At 34.7% G+C, this 21,383-nt stretch overlaps 1 protein-coding gene and 1 long non-coding RNA gene across 2 annotated transcripts in view; one reads left to right on the forward strand and one right to left on the reverse strand.

Annotated features, from left to right (window-relative positions):
- Positions 1 to 21,383, forward strand: part of LOC123658996 (chondroitin sulfate synthase 1) — a 76,271-nt gene that overhangs the window by 49,981 nt on the left and 4,907 nt on the right. Inside the window, exons 2-5 of the mRNA XM_045594279.1 lie at positions 7,244 to 7,384; positions 17,579 to 17,759; positions 19,221 to 19,378; positions 20,165 to 20,366. Of these exons, the coding sequence (XP_045450235.1) occupies positions 7,244 to 7,384; positions 17,579 to 17,759; positions 19,221 to 19,378; positions 20,165 to 20,366 (682 nt within the window). The remainder of the gene's footprint in view (positions 1 to 7,243; positions 7,385 to 17,578; positions 17,760 to 19,220; positions 19,379 to 20,164; positions 20,367 to 21,383) is intronic.
- LOC123658997 lies at positions 347 to 8,633 on the reverse strand. The gene is made up of 3 exons (XR_006743953.1): positions 8,546 to 8,633; positions 6,636 to 6,640; positions 347 to 357 (listed from the first exon to the last, which is right to left on the reverse strand). It is a non-coding gene; the product is annotated as an uncharacterized LOC123658997 (long non-coding RNA).

A 21,383-nucleotide genomic window follows, 5' to 3' on the forward strand; every position in this document is an offset into this window, starting at 1 on the left:
GTTTATTAGCATAAATTATATCAGTATTGGACGGTAAATAAATCCACTGAGGCCTCTAATACTAAACTATGATCTGTCAAGATGCCTTTAAATCCATAATACTTATTGTATTAGAGATGAAATTAACAGACTTCCGGCTATGATAGCTTTCTCTTGCGGCTACACTTGGATTTCAGCGGTTATCGTGACGCAAAATATTGAATATAAATTTAATGATTGTATGTAACTTTATATAAATATTATAATTTGTTTTATTCTTCTAATTTTTTCTAGTAATTTTGTTTTATTACCTTAACTATCTTATATCAGCGAGTAAGTAAACAATTCTTTGCTTATAGCTAAGACCGGGGAATATACCTAATCCTCCTAATAGGTATAGTTAACGCTTAGTTTCTACCGAATTCGGAATGGCGAATAAAAAGAACAACAAGGCATCTTTTTAATATTGTCAATACCTTGTTAAATATCAATTAGGCGTAGTCGCTTAAAGGTGGGAATCAGCTTTCTGCGTTTCTTCTAATAAATAAACAAACGCGTCTCACTCAACGGCCTCCATGAGGGTTTAACTCCTGTATCAGGTATCCGGAAATACACAATATACAAGAACAACTGCCCAGACCACGGCAAACATGGATAATACAAATGTTTGCCATGTAATTGAACCCGTGACTGCTAGCGGAACAGCCTTAAGCACATCACTGGTGTTTGATTTCTGCTAGAAAACAGCGATTGAAGGATTCTATCGTTGCCTTTGTCAATCCAATTTCTTACCTTTGTCAATCCAATTTCTAATGTACTCATTCAATGATCATCGATTCTTCAAAGTGTACGCTCCGCCCATTGTCGCAGCTTCGTTATCAATTGTTTCACTCCGGTTCTTCGCATTACTGATTCTATTGTAATATAAATGTTGTTGTTTTCAATTTCAAAGGTGTAGAATTATAATACTTTATATTGCACAATATATTATATATGTCACGATATTAATCTTATTACGCATAAGGCGGCTTAATGCTAAAAGCAATAATAAGGCAATTTTAGAACGTACAAGATATCTACGTACGCGGTAGGAGAAATTGAGTATTATTATAATTATATATTACAAAACCAGAGCTTAGTTATAAACAATTCTTAAACATTGTATTAAATTTAATTTTGAATTTTTATTATTTTTCAGTATTTATTATTGAAAAAATAAACACCGTTAAAGTTTAGAGAATATTAAACAATTGAAATGTTTTCAAGCATTCGAATAGTTGTGTTGGTGCAAACGCAAACGTTTTGCAAGTACAGGTAGTCTAGACCGGTTATGTGACCTAGGTAATGTGAAATCTGAACGGGAAAGTAAAGTCAAGGAGCCTACAGTTTGATTCTTCGTTCAATCAGGCGTCTGAGAAAGGTCTAGACTTTAGATTGAATGCCAGGTTTATTGGTGGTTTCGATCTTCGTTAATTTCCGATGCCTGTTGCTTTTGTTGCGATATTTTAGAATCAAATTAAAGTTTTCAATGTTTATAACCGTAAATGATAGTGTTTTCTTTTTTAACTGTCTACTGTTTTGTTTTTACTGTTAACGAGCTCTCCGACGCGCGGTGGGGAAATCAATAATGGATTCAAATTATTGAGTAGTAATTATATATCATATGTACGTTCTTTGTAAATGTTGTAATTAAAATGTCCATCTGCTGCTGTATCTAGCCCATTACTAACTAAAACAATTATTCTCATACATCAACATATTTTCTCTAACTATACTTATGTTATAATTGTGTTTGCTTTCAAACGAAAAAGACTGACTTCACCACTACATGGACATGGACCACTAATACAACGTAGGTAGACGAAACAATTGTAAATTAAATGCGCATTATTAGAGAAAGATCGAAAATTACAGATCTGAGTTACATTTTATTGGGACCATATGTTACGCACCATCTTTCGATTAAAAAAAATCATCGAAATCGGTCAACCCAGTTCTGAAGTAACATAAAAAAAGTTACAGTTGAATTGAGAATCTTTTCTTTTATTAAATCGGTCAATAAAGCTGAAAAGTTTGTTTATTGGTCTATTTAAACGCAAAATTTTGACAACAGAACCTTAACAATGTTCAAAAGTATAATTTAAATTAATTATGGTCGAATTTCGAACGTGACGTGACGCCGCGTTGGCGCAACGGTTACAGCCATGGATTGTACCTGTTGCGCTGGCGGTTGCGGGTTCGATCCCCGCACACGACAAACATTTGTATTGGCCATACAGGTTTTGTTGTGGGTCTCCCCACCGTGCCTCGGAGAGCACGTTAAGCCGTCGGTCCCGGTTGTTATCATATACACCTGACAGCGATCGTTACTCATAGTAGGGAATATATCCGCCAACCCGCATTGAAGCAGCGTGGTGGATTAAGCTCTGATCCTTCTCCTACATGGGGAAACAGGCCTATACCCAGTAGTAGGATATTACAGGCTGAAGCGAATTTCGAATACTGGGTGATCACTAGTTACATCAAAAATGTGAATTCCCTCACACAAATATGTTCCCTACTATGAGTAACGATCGCTATCAGGATTTATGATGACAACCGGGACCGACGCTTTAAGGCACAGTGGTGAGACTCATAAGAACAGATATCCAAACCGGAAAGAAATATTTGTACAAATACAAATATCCATCCCGAGCGGGAATGGAACCCGCTTACCCTCGGTGGTTTAGGCTACTAGCAACACTAAATAAGAGCGGTTGTTATATTGTTATATTGTCTATAATATAAAAATGAGTCGCTGAATGTGTTGCTAAGCGCTAAACTCGAGAACGGTTGGACCGATTTCGCTAATTCTTTTTTTAAAATATTCCTTGAAGTACGAGGATGGTTCTTACGGAGAGAAAAATTATAAACAAAAAAAAAAAAAAAAAATTAAATTTTCTGAAAAAGTCTAAAAACCACACTTTTCTATACGCCATACAAAAGATTTGTGATAATACTTAAAAGTCACTGTTAGGCGATACGAAGTTCACCGGGTCAGCTAGTTGTTTATACAAACTACGAATGATATTCTCTATCCACAGACAATCTGTAGACTTTTAAGCGATTAGCACACAATGACTAACGTTTACTGTCACGAACCCGCCTTCTCTATGCCGTACCTTTTCACTCTCTATTAACAGTTATCATCGCTAATATTTTCAGCGTGTCCCAATTTAAAAAAAAATGAATATATATATATATATATATATATATATATATATATATATATGTATGTACCTATTGGATGTCTTTGTTAACATTTTTGTACTTACGTAGGCTCTATCTTTATCTAAATATAAATCGGTTTAAAACCTATAGACCTATGAATAGTTATATTCTTAGATATAATGATACACTACTCAATTATTTCATTCTTTTGATAAATTTAATTTGTACGCTATGGTAATTTGAGTTTTAGCTAATTTACTTCACATTGAATACATAATTGATTTTATAAAAATATGATAAAAGATTGGCGACGTAATGGTGCAATGGTTATGGAAACTGGCTGATGCACAGTATATAGTAGCAATTGGGGGTTCGATCCTCGCACGTAATAAAGTTCATTGTTGTTTACAGTAGCTGTGATGTGTCTCCGGACCTCCGACACAGGGTTCCATTTTGTTCAGCTGAATACGAAGCATTTAATTAATATATTTTAGATCAGTTCAGTAATGAATTTTGTAATAGATTTATAAAATAATAGTTTTGTAAATTTTCATGTTTTTCTTCGAAGAACACGTTTCGTTAAGCGCAATAAGTGTTCCTAACAATAATATATTAATAATTTACGTAAAATGATATTCTTGTTGATACATTTGTGTTACGATGAAATACAAATCGTTTTGTTTAAGTAGTAGGTAATAACTACTTGTAACTTATATGTGATATTATATATTTATATTAGATAAGAGTACCTGATTAGTGTTGTGGTTGATCGTCGGTTCGATTCTCGCTCTTAGCAGATATTTGTGTTTTTAAAAATATTTGTTTGGAGTTTGGTTTTATGTCTTAGGCTTACATCACAGAAAATCCTTACTAATATTTACTAATATTATAAATGCGAAAGTAACTGTGACTTACTGTCTGTCTGTCGCGCTTTCACGCAAAAAAAAACTGAACTAATTTAAATTAAATTTAGCACACAGATAGTCTAGAGCATGAGATAGGACAAAGGCTACTTCTTAATGTGAAAAAGAGGTGTAAGGGGTGGAAAGGTGGGGATGAAAAGTTTTATGGAAGTATCGTCATTTTCATAGTTAGAAGCTTGAAACTTATTTTTTAGGCTGTCGATTCGATATAAATAAATATGACATTCATAGTTTGTAAAAGTTTTACACTCAAGGGTGTAAAATAACAATAGGGAATAGCGGACGAAAGTTTGTACGGAAATATGTAAGGTTTATGTGAACAACAATGACAGTTTATGTGACAAAATATTAGTTATTCTGACGTCCAAATTAAACCAAAAGATATATCCAAAAATGTTGTATAAAGTCACTATTCCACGCGAACGAAGTCGCGGGCACAGCTAGTTCTTGCTAAAATGATAAGTTAATGTTAAATTTATTAGTATTTTAACTATGTTAGTATATATTCTACTGGTGATAATTAATTGATTTCTACGACCTTGCTAAACCTGTTTATTTCGTCGTGAGGTCAGAGATCACGGATATCTGCTACGTATATAAAACTAGTTTTTGCTTGTGACATTATTTAATCTATTATTTTACATATTTTTTTTTTTTAATATGTGTTTAATTTTAACGCTGGCTAGAAATATTTTTCTTTTTAATCAAGCTCAAAAAAGAGGAGATTCACAATTCGAATGTATTTTTTTTTTATTGTTTTATCCATGTTTTATCTCATAACTACTTCTTTTTTTATTGATAGTTGGTTCTGTTATGTGTAAAATACAACTATCAAAAATATAATGCCGAATTTTTTATTTTTTTCATAAGTTTTCAATTAACCATTTGGAAAATTTAACCTTTTGAAATATTATGTTTTTTGACGTTTACTATATAAGAAGAGTCCACTGGCTAATTAGCTAGCAATCATGAACTTTGAGTTCATACTAGGGGCCATCCATAAATTACGTCACACGCTAAGCGGGGAGTCGTACAACGGTACAAGGTAGGGTCTTATAAATGTGACCATATGTGACAAGGACGGGTCAGGGAATAAAAAATCGAGAAATTCGTTTATTTATGGATGACCCCTAGTCTCTTGTGTATTCTTTTTCGGTACTTTAAACATCTTTGTGAAAACCGATTTGGTTTTTAATTTACCTATAACCTATAAAACAAATATTTATAATTAAAATTTATTCAACGACATGTTTGGTGGTAATATTAAAAAGGCCAGCTGCAGCGGCCTTTTATCTTCATCAAAACATCGCATCTACAATCAAATGATTGATAGCCACCATCCATTAATCCATTACCATTGATATAATCAATGATTCTATTTTACAAAATAAAATTTTATAGGTGTGATGTGAAATGTGTGATATCACACAAGGTGACACTTATAAATGTGACCATATGTGACAAGGACGGGGGAGGGAAATAAAAAATCGTGTAATTCGTTAATTTATGGATGGCCCCTAGAGTTTCTTGCGTATTCTCTTTATTCTATTATATTTTATTTTACTTCTTCTTCTTCTTCTTCTTCTGTATGGGATAGGCCATATTGGGATAATGGCTTTCAATGGTGCCAAATGAGCAGAGATGATTTCGCCAATGTCACGTAGAATATTTTATTTTACTTTAACCTATTCTCTATGGATTGACATAGACGTCATACAGATTATAATATTAGTAAATGTGATTAATACGTTTTGGAAAAATAATTAGGATATTTTTATTCTATTTTATGTGTAATAGTGGAATAAGACCTTTAATAGCTGTGTCTACTATGCAAACGAGTTAACATAAAACATCTTTAGGTATTTATTTTATATTTTTGGTACGGTAGTTAAATGTATTAGTCGTATTAATTTAATAGTTTCTAATAATACACCTAAATTGAGATATAGCGCTTCAGCCTGTAATATCCCACTGTTGGGCATAGGCCTCTTTCCCCATGTAGGAGAAGGATCAGAGCTTAATCCACCACGCTGCTCTAATGCGGGTTGGCGGATATATTTCCTACTATGAGTAACGATCGCTATCAGGTGTATATGATAACAACCGGGACCGACGGCTTAACGTGCTCTCCGAGGCACGGTGGGGAGACCCACAAGGACTGCACAAACACCCAGACCACGGCAAACACCTGTATGGCCAATACAAATGTTTGTCATGTGCGGGGATCGAACCCGCAACCGCCAGCACAACGGGTACAATCCATGGCTGTGACCGCTGCGCCAACGCGGCGTCTTGAATTGAGATATAAATATAAGAAACTAGGTCTTCCTATTCTATGTTCATGTATATTTAAGTTAACTACGTAGGGTTAATTTTAAAACATTATTTTAAATGTCATTTTAAACTATGTTAACTATAACTTCAAAGAGCATAAAAGAAAAACAAACATTTCTCAAGTGCAAAGTAAGTTCTCGGAAACGATTTTCCTGTTAATCATTTCAACTCCCACTATTTACCGGTAACGGGAACTTTTAGTGTAAATAAACGTTGTATTTAAAACATATAATTTTACACAAAGTAAAAATAATTTAGAGTCGAAGACATAAAGATTTGCTTCGTTTTTCCTGATATATACAAAGACATATTAATTTTTTTTGTGGCAAATTTATAAAATATGTCTTATGTATTTTAACATAGTCTTAGAACGGCTACTATATCTGAAGTCTACAATTAAGTGCACGAGGGTATTGATGAATTGATGTAACAAAGGGCAAATTCCTTACGGCCAATTTCAATATTCTACCCATATCTGCAATTTCTTTCTAGAGATAGAATTTTGACGTAAGCTCAATACAAATTGTGTCAAAAATCTATTTGAAATGTATATTTATATAAGCTTAATTTTTGACAATTAATATAGCTAATATTTGTATATGTGTATTTATATAAACATCTATTGTTTGTATTTCCATCGGATGTAAACTTAACCAAGCATTAATAATAATTATTGTATTATTAAGGTCGAAATTTATCAAAGAATCGCTTATAAAGATAAACGACATGACCGCATAACCGTTGTTTTAAGAAGCTGATAATATACTAGATAATGAGACAATGTGCCCGTATTGCAGATGCAAACGATCCTGCATCACAACAGCAGCGGTGCGGCGGCGTACACCGGGCGACTCAAGAAGCGGGAGGTCCACCGTGCGATCACGCTTCACCCCGTCAAGGATCACAGGCAGATGTTCAGGCTACATACTTATTTCAAGGTATGATACAAAATAAAGTTATATTATCATTAAACATTGATAATTCTACGAATGATTGAATTTCGATGATAGTCTGTGGTAAATTTAACTCCCAAATTCTAATACTCGCTTACATTCGCATTTTTTTCGATTTTTTTTTTTCAATTTGGAACTGTCTTAGCATACAACAGGTGATTTATATTTGAGAATTATATTAGAAACAAATTACAAGTGTCTTTTCGGAGAACTAGATATGTCATTTCGGCCTGAAACTATTAAATATAATAGAGTCAACATTCGCATTTACGATTCAAGAACATGACAAAAATATCAAATTACGATACCTTAAAATACTATTTATAATTGATTGATTTATTGACTCAAAATCATAATCAAAAAAATTATGCGGTGTCATGGGGCACCAGTACCTCTACCATGAGTTTTTGTTACAAGCGCACTTGACATAGCTACAGTAGTAAACGTAGAAACGCAACAGGAATAGTTATCTATACCATACCTATTATGAGTTATTCTAAATTTTACTATACAGTCTATCGAGCACTCGATAAGACTTATAGTTTCAAATGCGTTATATTGGTATTAGTTACTAATATCTTCATCTCTTTCTTCCGTATAGAAAAAAGAAAGAGTAAACATGATGACATTCGAATGAAGTGAAGTCTAAACGAAGTTTAAAATAATCCGACAAAATGCAAAGCAGCATATTACAGTGAATTCATGCGAGCTCAAGAACTTTTAAATTTTTTCAAGTTATTCCGTCAGTTTAAATGTCTAAATAACTTTAGTTGTTGTCAAACACTTGTGAAACAATTATATTGTTTAGGTAATTGTTATACAATAGTCCTAAAACAACAAAATATAAAAAATGAGAACTAGCGCTTGCCAGTTCGAACTTATGGTGGATTATATGGAAAAGTAAGTGTACATCTAAGTGTTATGGTTATTTATCTCTTTCTTTATTCACGTAAATCGCGATCATAATTTTAGTCACGTAAATTGTGTTTTACGAACGGGGATGCATTTCACTTTGGAAGCCTTTTTTGCTGCCGTCTTTCGTCTTCTAATGTAGCTGCTTCTAACATTTCCGTAGCAATATATGTTCTACCAAACATAGCGCATAATAAATAGTATATAAACTTAATAATTATAAACTTCTCGCACGATTTTTTCAAGTGAGTGACGCAACTATAATAGTAACGCTAAACAGGGTGACATCTGTCAAATATGTTACTCATGGTAGCGAATTGTATGAAAATATCGACGCTCTAGAATGACATTTACGAATGTAGTTAACTTAACTGTCCTGAGAAAACTTATGGTACCAAATATAGTAATGATAGTATCCGGTAGAGGCGCTGCTCAACTTGCCATACAAATTTTCTACTACACTCGCTAACGTGTATCGTCTCTGGAAACTCATGGTAGACCCACTGGTAGGAACGAAGTTCCTTCGGATAGTATAGAAGCAACACAATTTGAAAAAAAAATGTTGAATTTTATATATATTTTCTAGTTCTAGATTTTTTTAAATTTTGTTGATTGGTTTTTATTAAGTACGTAAAGGTATTTAGGAAATTTAGTATTTTAGAAAATAACAAATACCGTAAAATAATATAAATCAAACAAAATAATAATAATAATAATTCAAACTATTAAGTGAAATAAAAAAACATGTCATTATTTATTTTTGTCGACAGTATAAGATTACATAAATAATTTAAAAAAAAGTTTACTAGTAATATTTTAGTTTTACAAACGTCATATTATACAGTCGTGTGACTGATATTACGTCACTTCCGTTATATATTTTTCTTACGGTTTTAGTCGCACATTTTTCTCAGTTCGGTCGCCCAGCCAAATGTCAAGCCTGCCGTAAGGAACTTCGTTCCAAAAATAACTTTATTCAAATAGGCCCTAATAAGGCCTTCGAATCGTCATTTTACAAATTTAAATATTATGGTGTTTATTATCTACAAACACACATACATATATACTAACATACATACATAAATGAAATGCTTCCTGACAACCTTTTTTATAATAGTTTTTGCTCGCAAACGAAAAAAAAACCGCCTTCAATTATATCGACAAGTAATACAACGTAGGTAGACAAAAAAAATTGTTGTTAATACGCATTATCAAAGATTACTCCAAAAATTGTAATCAGATCTCGATGAAATTTAAATGTGACCACATGATAAACATCGGCTTTCGATTAAATCAAAAATCATAAAAATCGGTACACCCAGTAAAAAGTTATGCGGCTCTTCGAGAGTTTCCCTCGATTTCTCTGGGATCCCATCATCAAATCCTGGTTTCCTTATCATGTTACCAAACTATATACTACATGGTACTAACGATATCTTCTTTCCAACGAAATAAGAATTGTCAAAATCGGTTCATAAACGACGGAGTTATCCCCGAACGTACATAAAATAAAATACATAATTATATACGGTCGAATTGAGTAACCTCCTCCTTTTTTGAAGTCGGTTAGTAAAAGTAAAGTTACCACCGATTCGGCCTGTAACATCCTTCTACTGGTAAAGGTATCTTTCTCCTTCCAGGAGAAGAATAATTATTATAATATATTGCCACATTTAAAAAAAAAGTTGAACGTCCTTTGAAATTGAAAATATTGCAAATAATCTGATGTCTGCCTAACACAAGAATTACAAAATTGAGACGCGGTTAACAATTTTTCGACACTTATCTGTGAGATGGATTATAAACTGACAATCTTAGCAACAATACTATGACAAGCTATACATCATTCAACTACAACCTCATTTCATTGACACGATTTTAGTAAAACCTTGGTCGAAAAAGTAAATGTTTGGCTTTTTATTGTAGGTTGTATTATGTTAATTGAAAAAAAAAGAATATAAAAAAATCCAGTGAGGCCAAAATAAAATAATATTAATATACGAAATTTCCCCATTTGTGTGAGCATTGCTTTAATAAACCTTTGTAACTGTTGGTAACTATATGTTTTATTTACAAATTATAGAGATAATTGCGCTGCTGCACCTACCTTTTCAATGCATATTTCCCTATTTCTAAAGGTTGTCTGGAAGAGATCGCTACTATAAGTGATAAGACCGCCTTTGTACATTACTATCTTTATGTGTAACTTACTGTTTTTGCAATTTTTTTTCTGAGTGGCGTGCAATAAAGTTTATTCTATTACTCTATTCTGTATAGTAGACATTTGAAATTTTTACAAAATATTATTATTATTATTAAAGAAACAAAACCGACTTCTATTACATCGACAAATAATACAACGCAGGTTGACGAGAAAATAGTTAAGTAAATACGCATTATCTGCTTCTATTACAACAAGAAACATTAAAATCGGTATTCCTAGTGAAAATTTATGTGGTATAATATCACGTAGCTCGAAGAAAAAATGTTCAAGTAAATACGCATTATTAGATATAACTCAAAAAGTACTAGTCAGACCTCAATCAAATTTAAATGATACCACATTACGAGCACCAACTTTTGATTAAAAATAGAATCATCGAAATCAGGTATCCACTAAAACTTCTGAGATAACATACATTAAATTACCCAGTAAAAGTTCTGAGATAACATACATTAAATTACCCAGTAAAAGTTCTGAGATAACATATATTAAATTACCCAGTAAAAGTTCTGAGATAACATACATTAAGTTACCCAGTAAAAGTTCTGAGATAACATACATTAAATAACTCAGTAAAAGTTCTTAAATAACATACATTAAGTTACCCAGTAAAAGTTCTGAGATAACATACATTAAATTACCCAGTAAAAGTTCTGAGATAACATACATTAAGTTACCCAGTAAAAGTTCTGAGATAACATACATTAAATAACTCAGTAAAAGTTCTTAAATAACATACATTAAGTTACCCAGTAAAAGTTCTGAGATAACATACATTAAGTTACCCAGTAAAAGTTCTGAGATAACATATATTAAGTTACCCAGTAAAAGTTCTGTGATAACATACATTAAATTACCCAGTAAAAGTTCTGAGATAACATACATTAAATTACCCAGTAAAAGTTCTGAGATAACATATATTAAGTTACCCAGTAAAAGTTCTGAGATAACATACATTAAATAACTCAGTAAAAGTTCCGAGATAACATACATTAAGTTACCCAGTAAAAGTTCTGAGATAACATACATTAAATTACCCAGTAAAAGTTCTGAGATAACATACATTAAATCGAGAACCTTTTTAAATCGGTCGATGAACATACAAATAAAAGAGACTATACGTGCAAGAATTGTTCTTTGTATTTTTTTTACTTATCTGAGTTAAATTTCGATATAATAATCGCAACCGCTACCGCAAGTTAATATAAACTAACAATTCTCTGCCTTTTTATTTAATTTAAAATTATTAACTGAATCAAGAAACTACATTTATAAATACCTAAGTGATATTATTGATGAAGAAATAAAAGAAGATTATGACGCGTTGGCGCAGCGGTCACAGTACTGACTGTTGCGTTGGCGGTCGCGAGTTCGATCCTCGTTCACGACAGATATTTGTATTGCCATATACTCGTAGATGTTTGTCATGGTCTGGGCGTTTATGCATGTGTATTGTGTGTGTTTCCGGACCCCCAACACAGGAGAAAATCTTACTGGTGGCCGTTGAGTGTGAAGCGTTTGTTTATTTAGATTAAAAATGTAATATCCAGTCCCAAGATTCAACTACACTGAGAACTACGGTCATTGTAATGAAGTCATGTGTACACGCTTTTTAATTACATATAACATGTATAAACACAGTTCACCATAAATCATAAAACTAGAACAAGACTAGACTATTAATTTCTGCATATATTTCAGCGCTATAGTGACGTTATATCCTGTCTCGTGCAAAATATGGGATGTTATTTCTTAGTACATAATGTAAACATGAACACATTTAGTTATTGTTGAAGATGTTTAAATTAACTGCACCGAACCGGTACGAGCTGGTTCAGAGGTGGAAACGCTAAAAGTGAAAGGGAATCTTTATTGATATATCCTTTGGTAAGAGTTGGGTCTTTCAAGATATTTCTCGTTTCTACACTTATGATATTGTATGAATTTATTGACGCCCTCCGGAGAGGCACATCGGGAACTTTTGCAGCCTACTTTCTCACTGATCACTATATCTGTAAAATGGTATATTATACTAGTCAAGGTTACAATAATTAATTTATAAATTTTCTTTTTACTTAACTTCAAAGGAAGGGTTATTTTAAAACACCTATAAATATTCTACTCCTCTCTACTACTACTACTATTCTACTACTCAAGTTTATATCCTAACCCTAAGGTTGTGTGACAGAGAATATTTATAGCGTTAAGCCAGCACAAAAAAATAACTAACTGTAACTTAATTTTCACTATAAAAAGATTTTTTTATATCGACGGCTGCAACACCAGAAGCATCGCTAGCGCGTTGCCGACCCTATCCTCAATTCCCACCAAGAGTTCTGGTCACCTTACCGACAGCAACACAATACTTCTTGAAAACAGTATTAGATATTCTGTAAGGTCAACTACCCCAGTCGGGCTGCTCCATATTTTGAGCAGGAAATATGTTACAGCCATACTTGCATCGACACAACATTACTAGGAAAACATAAACTTCAATAACATACCCCGAGTGTCCTGCGCTTAAAATGCGATTACATTACTGTCTACGAGTACATCTGTGAGTGAGTGTTTCTGGACAATGCCTTTTAAATTACGTGTTTTAAGGTTGCATTTGTTTGTATGCATGAGAAATAAGGATGTACCTGTTTTTGCTTATACCAAAGTATGGTGTTATCTCATCAAACTAAAAAAAAATATATTATAATAATTCTGCCTTTGCTATTAATATATGTTGTATGTTTAATAATTTTACTATTGAAGAGGTGTAAAGTATTTTTTTGATGTTTTGTCTTTTGCAATATTTCTCACATCATATATGTCCTTTTACAAATGAGAACGTTTGGATTTGCACACAGAAATAGATTATAGTCTAAAGCAGCACAAAAGTACCTTTATTTCAAAAAATATACGGCTATTGCAGTACAGATTTCTACTCGAGCGAAATCGCTTCCAATTCCATGTATTTTTAGTGTTACTTCCATGTAACATAAAAACGGACTTTAATTATAATGATTTACTAAAACGTATTTTATGTCATTGATTAACTATTTTATCTTGTTTTCTATAAAGTTAACTAACTTTCAAATGTAAATATTGTGTAAATATTTACATTACTTATATTACGATAAAATCTACGTTATGTTTGTGAGTTATCTAATAAAAAAATGTTGTAAATAGGTAGCTAGACCATTTGTGTAGTCTGTAATGCCGCTGGCGCTAGGAAACCTTACAAATATTACCAAGTCGATTCATAGTAATTATAGCGATGTGCCGAGTAAGACTTGGCTTGAGTCAGACTCGATTCCTGATTTGGACTCGTATACTCGAGTACTAATTTATTTGATTCGAGTACGCTAGACTTGAGTCCAGGATTCGAATCAACACTCGAGTACAGGATTTGAGACGATTCGATCGACGAATTCGAATCTGATTTTAGAACAAAAATAAAAGAATGGCGAAAAAAGACTGGTACCTTGGACGATAATCTGATGTTTTTTTTCGCCATTCTTTTTTGACCTGGAGTCTTAGTCTCGGATTCGAATCTCGGACTCAAGTTCCGGATTCGAATCCTGAACTCGAGTCTCAGACTCGAGTCTGGACTTGAACCTCGGACTACAATTCGAATTACAGGTACGAGGTTCGAATCACAAACTCGAGTCATGATTCGAATATGTCCGTATAATCCAACTCGATTTGACTCGAGTCCACAAAACAACGACTCGGCACATCACTAATAGTAATATAGTAATATCTGATCTTTTGTCTGAGTTTTGTCATTCTGTAGAACTATTGAGTATGGAATATAATTTATTTACTACCACCTACCCGTGACTACCCTTTAGAGGTGTTTTGGATACCTATTTGAATAAAGTTACTTTTGATTTTAATTTTGATTTTCTCAAGGGAAGTTTCAGTATGAATCCAGTGTTGTAACTCGAAGTTTTAAATTCATCATTGTTTTTAATGAAACTATTGATGGATCATGCATCAATAAAGTTTCATTATAAATAATTGCTGTTTTAGTATGTTGTGCGGCCAAGATTCCAGACCGACATAAACAAAAAAAATATCGCCTCTTTTGGAATGTCCTCCAATAATATTTGAAAATATCATTATCATTGATGTACAGAATTGGATTTGTTACGGATTTATTATAATTAGGTATAATTGATACTCATATAGTAAAAAGAGAGAGCTATTTTTTAATATAAGTACTGAAATGATGCTAAAATTTACATTCATAATATATCACTTCACAATCGTATACTTCATAATATAATATCTTAGGATCATGATGTGTGTATATTCACCGCCATGAAATGGAACTGCGTGTTTAGTAAGTAGAATATAAGAAAGTAGTTTATAAGAAAGAAGCTAAAAAAAATTAAACTATCAATATAAAAATTGACCTATTTTTAACCGACTTCCAAAAAGGAGGAGGTTCTCAATTCGACTGTATTTTTTATATATATGTTACTTCAAAACTTTTGACTGGGTGGACATATTTTGACATTTTTTTAATCGAAAGGTGGTGTGTGTTATTTGGTCCCACTTAAATTTATTTGAGATATAACAACAACTTTTCGAGTTATATTTAATAATGCGTTTTTACTTGACTATTTTTTCGTCGACCTACATTGTATTATATCGCATAACTTTTTACTGGGTGTACCGATTTTGATGATTTTTAATTTAATCGAAAGCTGATGTTTATCGTGTGGTCATATTCAAATGTCATCGAGATCTGATTACAACTTTTTGAGTAATCTTTGATAATGCGTATTTACTTCTTACTTACCCTTACTTCTTTTTACTCTTTACTATTTATATTTTCGTCTCCCTACGTTGTATTACTTGTCGATGTAATTGAAGTCGGTTTTTTTCGTTTGCGAGCAAATACAATTATGGTTTAAAAGCTTTATAGTAGTATTATTAGGTTTAGTTATCATTTTTACCGGAACAGTTAATCCTTAATTAGTTTCTGAGAATACTAAGTTTTTTTATTCTAACTTTCCCTTGAAAGTATTAGAGTAAGTACCTATATGCTACACAGTTATTACTATTATTATCAATTCATAACAACTAATATTTTTGTGTTTAATCATTTTATATTAAAAAAAGGCTGAAGTCGCGGTTAGTGAGAAGTCAATATCTTTATATATAAAAATGAATCGCAAAATGTGTTGCTAAGCGCAAAACTCGAGAACGGTTGGACCGATTTCGCTAATTCTTTTTTTAAAATGTTCCTTGAAGTACGAGGATGGTTCTTACGGAGAGAAAATTTCTAAAAAAAAAAAAATTAAATTTCCTGAAAAAGTCTAAAAACAACACTTTTCTATACTCCCATACAAAAGATTTGTGATAATACTTAAAAGTCAATTTGAACTAAATATATAATAACTATATATATCTTCTCTTATATATAAAAATGAATCGCAAAATGTGTTGGTAAGCGCATAACTCAACAACGCCTAGACTAATTTTACCATTTCTTTCTTTTAAATGTTCATTGAAGTCCAAGAATGGTTTTTACGGCGAGAAAAATTCGAATAATTTCCAGGAAAACCCTAAAAACATGCCTTTTCTTTTCCCACAAAAACGTTTTCTAACTAAAATATAGAGTCAATTTGAACTTTATTGCTATTCAATAAGGTTCATGTTAAATAATATATTAGGGCACATTTTACGTAAGTTATTAATGATTAAATTGATCTTAATCGAAGACCGCATTTTATTTTAATTTACATACAGTAAAAATGGTATTAACTAGCTATTTCACATTACTTTTTATATTCTTGTGGACAATGGAAAATTCCCGTTTTTAAGCTATAGCTCCCATCGATTCCAAATTTGCTACGAATCTCCTATATGTGATGTAGAAATGATCAATGAACAGATTTTAGGATAACTCATCCCCAATAAGGATTACGACGGTGGGCGTTCACAATGACAATTTTAAATGTATATAACTCTGAAACTATTGAACCAATTTTTATCAAATTTTTTAACCATCTGTAATTTGGTCCAACTTGGGAGATAGGGTAGTTTTTATCTCAATTGGACCCGATAGGTGGCGCTGCTATTGGTATGTAACTCCGAAACTACTGAATCGATTTTTATCAAATTTTGTTCGCATCTATAATTTTGGTCCAACCTGGGAGATAGGGTAGTTTTTATCTCAATCGGACCTGGTAGGTGGCGCTGCTATTGGTATGTAACTCCGAAACTACTGAACCAATTCTCATCAAGTTTTGTATGCACCTGTAATTTTGTCTGACTTGGAAGATATGGTAGTTTTTATTTCAATTGGACCCGGTAGGTGGCGCTGTTATCGGTATGTAAGTTATCAAATTTGGTTGCTGTTTTCCGGGCAGGACAACGTCTGCCGGGTCCGCTGGTATTAAATAAATATGTTTGTCTGTCAACATATAAAGATATCGTAATTATCGGATACGAGGATTAGTATTCGTAGAGCTCGAGTTGTCCTGCACTCGACAGTGGGAAGAGATAAATACAGTGCATTGAACGTATTATGTACGCACACACACCGGATACGAAATGAATGACGTGAAAAGGCTATAACGTAATTACATAATATACGAGTAACATCATATTATATCAACAAATATAAGTATTTCCACAAATTATTATAATTTCGATGGAGAGAGTGTCAATTCGACTGTATAAAATGCGTATTTATATGATTATTGTTTCGACAACCTATCTTGTGTTGTGGTTGTGAATTAGTTTTTTTTTGTTTGGAAGTAATCTCAATCATATTGTAATAAAAAAATACAATTTTGCACAAGATCAAAGCTAAATGATACTGTTTTCAATCAGTGTTGTGTTCCTGTTGGTGAGTAAGGAGACCAAAGCCTTTGGGGAAATTGGGGATAGGGTCTGGTGTTGCAGACGTCTATAAGCTACGGTAATCGCTTCTCGTATAAATCAACTCTGATCTTAAGAGTTAAATGTTAAAGTATATTTTCTTATAAAAATGGAAAAAATACCCAAATTCATCATAATATTTTATAAAATTTCAGAATCTTCACATCCAAGACCTCAGAGAGCAGTCCCTAGACCTGCACAGAGACATCGCGTCATCAGTCCACGAATTAGGTGTCGATCACGATGACGTAGCCAACTATGTATTACCTGGTGATGTACCGCTCTTCCCTCTGAAGATGGGAGAGCCTGGATATTTAGGAAATAACAAAATATTAGGTAAATATTGAAAAGAACTTGTGTACAAGTCTAGTTTCTTTTTCCAGATATCGCATAAATACGATGAACTAAAATTGTATGTAAATGGCATATTGCTGCCGCAGCCCATTTTTTCATATAGGAAAAGGATCCGATATTAAAGAGCAAAGACATTTTTTTTTCTATTGGCAGTAATGAACGTTATCAGGTATTTGGCTGAAAATTTACTGAGGTAGGGCACAGCAGGAATTTCTTGCTCAAAATATATAGCAGCCCGACTGGGGAAGTACCTCGACCTTACAGATGATCACAGCTAAATAATTCTGCTTTCAAGCAGTATTGTGTTCCTGTTGATGAGTAAGGTGACCAGAGCTCATGGGGGGTGGGGTTTGGGGATTGGGTCGGCAACGCACTTGCGATGCTTCTGGTGTTGCAGGCGTCTATAAGCTACGGTAATTTCTTACCATCAGGTGAGCCGTACGCTTGTTTGCCGAACTAGTGATATAAAAAAAATGCTAAAAATAGAAATTGATGTCCCGTCGCACCCGCCCACCTTGTATAACGTAGGTGCATTATCATCTTCACGGCAATTTTCTGCGAACTGTAAGAATTTACTCACATCTCGGGTCTACCGCAATAAAAACTGATTACTTTAATTGATAAAAGAGAACAGCTTTTATGGGTTTAATGGTGGTCTCATGATAATCAGGATTCTGAGAAAAGTTAACAGTCTGTGAGAGACTTTCGTTTAGATTCTTGGATTATACTTGTGTAGTAGAGTGGTATCTGCAATATATATAAGTATCATGTATTGTAAGTCAAAGTGTGATATTTAAATTACTGAAAAAATAAGAAGATAGGATTCTAAATTTTTAACATTTTTTGGGTTCTGTACCTCAAAAGGAAAAAACGGAAGCCTTATATAGGATCACTTTGTTGTCCGTCTGTCAAGACCCGTTTTGTCAGGAACGCGTGGATGTATCAAGCTGAAATTCATATCAAATACTTAAGTCTACTGTTCCTTATCCGGTATTCCGTGGTTCCTTCTAAGTCAACGCAATCAAAAGATACAGCCGTTTATGCTGCAAATGTTGACACTCGCAAGGGAATCAAAACCTACAGGCTACTTCCTGTGAACTCAGAATCTTGAAATTTGGTACGAAGCAACGTCATATAGCACAGATAAAGGAAAAATCGCGAAAAGAATAAATTTCTAGTTACATCATATAATAAAAATATTTTTAATTACTTTGTTTCTACGGAACCCGCGGTGCGTGAGTCCGGCTCGAACTTGGCCGGTGTTTTTTATTTTTATATGCACCAAAATTTTAATTGACAATATATAGTAAACTGTCTAATACATAAAATTTACCCACCAAGCTTTAAGTGACTATAAATCTTGTAATTGTATCCCATTTGTAATTTACTTGTATAGGTGACATTTTCAAAGGCCTCATATTAGTTGCAATTTTTTATTTTCAGGCGCTCCAATAGATTTCAACAGATATAAACCGGACACAGTGGAGGACATCATACCCTTCGATTTTGTCAGCAAGTCTATTTACTCCGTCAGTCACTCTAACCCTAAGAGGAAAATAGAGACTCCGCTCAAAGAAGCCCTCGATGACGTCATACGGGAGGTTAGTCAGATCAATTTAGTCTTTGGAATTTCTTTTATCGAAATATTTGATAAAACAAAGCCTAATAATACTACTGTCAAGTAGTCTTGTGTTTTTGTGGTGAGCAGCCAGAGCTCCTGGAATGGGTTAAAGGTGTAATGATGTAAAATAAATTCTAGCTAGGCTAGGCTACGGTATCCGTATATACTATTAGATGGATTGTACGCTTGTTTGTCGCCCTAGTTGTTATAAAGGAATATATTAAAAAAAAATAGCATTTTTATATTTACTTGACAGGTCCGTAAAATATTATTTTTATTTATGTCTCATGCTTAGATAAATTATATGTAAATATGTCAGTTTTTACAATCACGAAATATTGTGACATATCTGTCACAACCGAAAGGATAACAGTTTAATATGTCACTTGAAGTTGACGTTATCCAGAAATCATTAAAATTTTTGTACAAGTTAATCTGAATTATCTTGACGTCACATTTTTATATACTTTGATAGTAACCATAGATTATACACTTATATACAGTAACTGTTCGCTTTCAAAGACAAAAAAGAAATTGGCTTCAAAAGCAAATCGCGATTGAAAATTTTACAAATTATAATTAATTATTAGTCTTTGATAATTGATTTATGTGAAGCTACCACCAATTCGGAATGTAAATAGATTAGAAAAGAATATTCAAGAACTTTTTGAAAAATTGTAAAATCCTTATTTCAATTAGGTAATGGAGATAATGAACTTAAACGTTAAATTTGTTTCCTGACAATTGTAAAATCGTCTTAAATTAGGTGATGGAGATAATAAACGCGCCGTCGCGTCAACGCGGGCGGGTGATCGACTTCAACGAGCTGCTGTACGGCTACACGCGCCTGCAGCCGCTGCACGGCGCCGACCACGTGCTCGACCTGCTGCTGCGCTACCGGCGCTACCGCGGCCGCAAGATGACCGCCGCCGTGCGCCGGCACGCCTACCTGCAGCAGTCCTTCACCGGTGGGTTCTGTTGTTAGATGATACGTGTGCGCTACCGGCGCTACCGCGGCCGCAAGATGACCGCCGCCGTGCGCCGGCACGCCTACCTGCAGCAGTCCTTCACCGGTGGGTTCTGTTGTTAGATGATACGTGTGCGCTACCGGCGCTACCGCGGCCGCAAGATGACCGCCGCCGTGCGCCGGCACGCCTACCTGCAGCAGTCCTTCACCGGTGGGTTCTGTTGTTAGATGATACGTGTGCGCTACCGGCGCTACCGCGGCCGCAAGATGACCGCCGCCGTGCGCCGGCACGCCTACCTGCAGCAGTACTTCACCGGTGGGTTCTGTTGTTAGATGATACGTGTGCGCTACCGGCGCTACCGCGGCCGCAAGATGACCGCCGCCGTGCGCCGGCACGCCTACCTGCAGCAGTCCTTCACCGGTGGGTTCTGTTGTTAGATGATACGTGTGCGCTACCGGCGCTACCGCGGCCGCAAGATGACCGCCGCCGTGCGCCGGCACGCCTACCTGCAGCAGTCCTTCACCGGTGGGTTCTGTTGTTAGATGATACGTGTGCGCTACCGGCGCTACCGCGGCCGCAAGATGACCGCCGCCGTGCGCCGGCACGCCTACCTGCAGCAGTCCTTCACCGGTGGGTTCTGTTGTTAGATGATACGTGTGCGCTACCGGCGCTACCGCGGCCGCAAGATGACCGCCGCCGTGCGCCGGCACGCCTACCTGCAGCAGTCCTTCACCGGTGGGTTCTGTTGTTAGATGATACGTGTGCGCTACCGGCGCTACCGCGGCCGCAAGATGACCGCCGCCGTGCGCCGGCACGCCTACCTGCAGCAGTCCTTCACCGGTGGGTTCTGTTGTTAGATGATACGTGTGCGCTACCGGCGCTACCGCGGCCGCAAGATGACCGCCGCCGTGCGCCGGCACGCCTACCTGCAGCAGTCCTTCACCGGTGGGTTCTGTTGTTAGATGATACGTGTGCGCTACCGGCGCTACCGCGGCCGCAAGATGACCGCCGCCGTGC

The sequence above is a fragment of the Melitaea cinxia genome, chromosome 13 (assembly GCF_905220565.1).
Source record: "Melitaea cinxia chromosome 13, ilMelCinx1.1, whole genome shotgun sequence".
NCBI classification, from domain to species: Eukaryota; Metazoa; Arthropoda; class Insecta; order Lepidoptera; family Nymphalidae; genus Melitaea; species Melitaea cinxia.